The sequence below is a fragment of the Triticum urartu genome, chromosome 2 (assembly GCF_003073215.2).
Source record: "Triticum urartu cultivar G1812 chromosome 2, Tu2.1, whole genome shotgun sequence".
In the NCBI taxonomy this organism is placed as follows: domain Eukaryota; kingdom Viridiplantae; phylum Streptophyta; class Magnoliopsida; order Poales; family Poaceae; genus Triticum; species Triticum urartu.
The window spans coordinates 51,545,196-51,548,630 of NC_053023.1; the positions used below are offsets into that span (position 1 = coordinate 51,545,196).

Here is a 3,435-nt window from a genome sequence, read left to right on the forward strand (position 1 = left end):
GGGCGAGAGCGATCGGTGAGCATTGCGAGTGATCAGTTTGCTAGTTATAGGCGTTTCGCTTTTACTATATTTTCCTTGGCGAGCATTGCGACTTCCGTGGCCTGTAAGAAAAGTGGCATCCATCAATTGGCCCTTTACTTTGTTTATGGAGGAAAATTGGCCCTTTACTGCAAGAAGTAATGGTAGATTAATGGTAGTGCTCACATCATGACTGTGCAAACCATTTGTGCCGGATAGAGGCGGTGCCAGTGCCAGTGCCATGCATGGCCCCACGACCATGCATGCATGAGAGCGATCGGTGAGCTCACCCGGCTGAGTCACGCCGATGACGCCCCGACGCGCTCGCCTCCTTGTTCCTCGCCTCTTCCTCTTGCTTTTCCCCCCACCTTCCCACCGTGCGTCGAGCACGCCGATAAAAACTGCGGCACGCCAACCGTACCAACTCAGCAGCACCACCAGCAGCTTCGCTTGCTCTCTGTGCCTCTCTGGCTGGCATGGCGTCTTCTGGCGGCGCGCGCTCACCGGCGGCGGTGGTCTTAGACGACCTTGTGGATGTTCGCGACCGCGTGGCTATGCTGCAGACCGTGCTGCAGGAGTCTTCGCCTGGGGCGACCGTAGAAGCGGGGGAGCTGGTGGAGGGGATGATGGCCAAGCTGTCAAGCGCCTTGTCGGCCGTTCTCGGCACCGGCGACGGCAGCGTGGCGTCGTCGTCGTCGGGAGCAGGCGGGGGACCGGGCAGGAGGAGGAGGAGAACCGGCGCGGCGTCGTCCGGGCCGCACCGCCGGAGCAGCTCCAGGGGAAGGTGAAGAAACTCTAAAACCATTTTATCAACCGTGCGACAAGTAGCTAGCTATAGCTATAGTAGTATTTCTTGGATGCGCTTCAGTATGCGTGCGATTTAACAAATTATATTTTGCAAATTGGACTATTAATTTGGCGGCACAGTGGGAGAACTTTAAGAACCAATGATGAGGGGACGACTTGTGATGACCGATTCCTGTGTTATCAGATTGATTGAAAAGTAGATTCACTCAAAAAAAAAGATTGAAAAGTACTCCCTTTGTCCCGAATTACTTATCGCAGGCATGGATGTATCTAGATATATTTTAGTTCTAGATACATCCATTTCTGCGACGAGTAATTTGGGACGGAGGAAGTAGATGTCACTAAGATTAGCATGCATGCATGGGTATATCAAATCATATATACTCCTATCTGTTATTCATGGCAGGATGAAGAGCCCTCTAATCAAGACGGTCACCGCTACGACGCTCACAGATGGCAAGTCATGGAGGAAGTACGGACAGAAACAGATAAATGACTCAACTAACCCGAGGTACACCATCTCGATACGTCGAGCTGTCCAAGTATAAGTAAAGAGTGATTACTGAATCACTAGTATTGTACTCTCTTTATCCCATAATATAAGAGCGTTTTTTGCACTAGCATAATGTAAAAACTGTTTTTATATTATGGGACGGATGGAGTAGCTTGCTAGCCAAGCACACTTGCCAACTGCTTAATTAACTAGTTGCATAGTTGAGCTTTTTAATCTTATCCTTTTAAGGGAAGTTGAGCTTTTCCATTGATTAAATGCATGCATGGATACGGTGCTTATTGCTCCCTATATACAGCACCAGTTGTTGTATTGGGGTATTATTGGAGTAGCTAGTAGACTTGTAGCTAGCTCACATAATGTAGGATTATTACTGATTTGCATATGGGCATATATCCAGGAGCTACTACAGGTGCACGCATTTGCCAGATCAAGGCTGCAAGGCCAAGAGGCACGTCCACGTATCCGAGGCCAACCCGTCGGAGTACACCATCGACTACTACGGCCAGCACACCTGCAGGGACCCCTCCACGTTCCCATCGCTCATCGTCCAAGGTGCCGCCGACACTGCCCCGCCGCCGGACTGCGCAAACCTCATCAGCTTCGCGCCCATCAATGGAGCCAACCGCGCTTTCACCGCAAGCACGAGCACGAGCGCTTTTGCTCATCATCTTATGAAAGAACCGGTTGATCATCATCCAATGCTCTTCTCCCAATTCTCCAACTACAGCTCCTCGCCGCCGGCTCAGGAGGGTATACCCAGTGGCTCGTCATCGCGGGCTTGCCACGAAAGGTTCATGCAGTACGCCGGCGGGCAATTTGTGGACATAACTGGCCGGAGTACGTCGCCGTTGACCGTGGGATCAGCCCCAGCTGAGTACTGGCCAGTGGTGGGTGTTGCCGGTGTCGACATGGATGCTGGCGCGGGCATGGACAGCTTCCCTTCCTCGCCGAGCAGCCTCGGGTTCATGTCGGGATCGTTGGGGGGATCATTTGGCAACACCGTTTGCGACGACGACCTGTTCAGCTTTGATTCCTGACCATGCCTATGTGCATGTGCATGCTAATTGAGCTATTAGTTGGGTGTGCTGTCTATGTATATATGTTGTTGCGGGATGTCTATGTATGTATATTGGGCATGTATGTAATTTGTATCATATTAGTATGTCATGTGTAAATATATATGTATTTTTGTCCGTATGACCTTAAATTAGATCAGCCAATGTACCAGCCCATCTTCATGCGAAGTATGCTTGATGATCACCGGAAGGATGATCAGTCAATGTACCAGCCCATATTCGTGGTAGGAGGGCCATGGCGAGAACATCCCTCTACGCGGACGATGCGGCCGTGTTCATGGCCCCTATCAAGAGCGATGTCGACAACCTGGCGGCAATTCTGAAGGGATTCGGGGAGGTGACTGGTCTTTGCACCAACTTCCAGAAAAGCTCAGTTGTACCCATCCGCTGCTCCCGTGTCCGATTGGGCCATGTCCTACAGAGTTTGCCTGCAACTAGGACCTCCTTCCCGATGAGATACCTGGGCCTCCCGCTCTCGATCTGGCAACTCAAGAAGGTGGACCTACAATTCCTAGAGGACAAGGTTGCCAACAAACTGGTTACTTGGGAGGGTCAAAACATCACTACCATTGGCCGCAAGGCCCTTGTCAGGTCTGTGACCACCTCCCAGATGATATACTTTATCACACCGCTTGTCGTCCCTCTGGGCACACTGCACAATGTCAACAAGCTGGAGCGGGCATTTCTATGGTCGGGTTCAGACAAGACCACCGGGGCTAAGTGTAAGGTCAACTGGGAGGTGGTTTGCCGTCCAATTCAGTATGGAGGACTAGGGGTGTTGAACACTGACAAATTTGCTCGGGCTCTGAGATTGCGCTGGCCTTGGTTTGAATGGAAGGAACCAAGCAAGATGTGGGTGGGTACAGAAAACCCATGCGACGAGGCCGACCTTGACTTCTTCTGCGCTTCCACCACCATCATTTTGGGGAATGGGGCTAGAACGCCATTCTGGGACTCCCCATGGTTGCTAGGGCGCAAGCCTAAGGAGATTGCACCGCTCATTTACGAGGCCTCCTCAAA

General features: G+C 51.5%; 1 protein-coding gene across 1 annotated transcript; it reads left to right on the plus strand.

The window, feature by feature from the left end:
- The first annotated feature begins 334 nt into the window (after nt 1–334).
- Nucleotides 335–2,532, plus strand: LOC125540979 (transcription factor WRKY45-2-like). The gene is made up of 3 exons (XM_048704490.1): nt 335–802; nt 1,232–1,336; nt 1,737–2,532. Exons 1-3 carry the CDS (start codon nt 495–497, stop codon nt 2,374–2,376), a joined length of 1,053 nt encoding a protein of 350 aa, XP_048560447.1. The 5' UTR covers nt 335–494; the 3' UTR covers nt 2,377–2,532.
- Nucleotides 2,533–3,435: the final 903 nt, after the last annotated feature.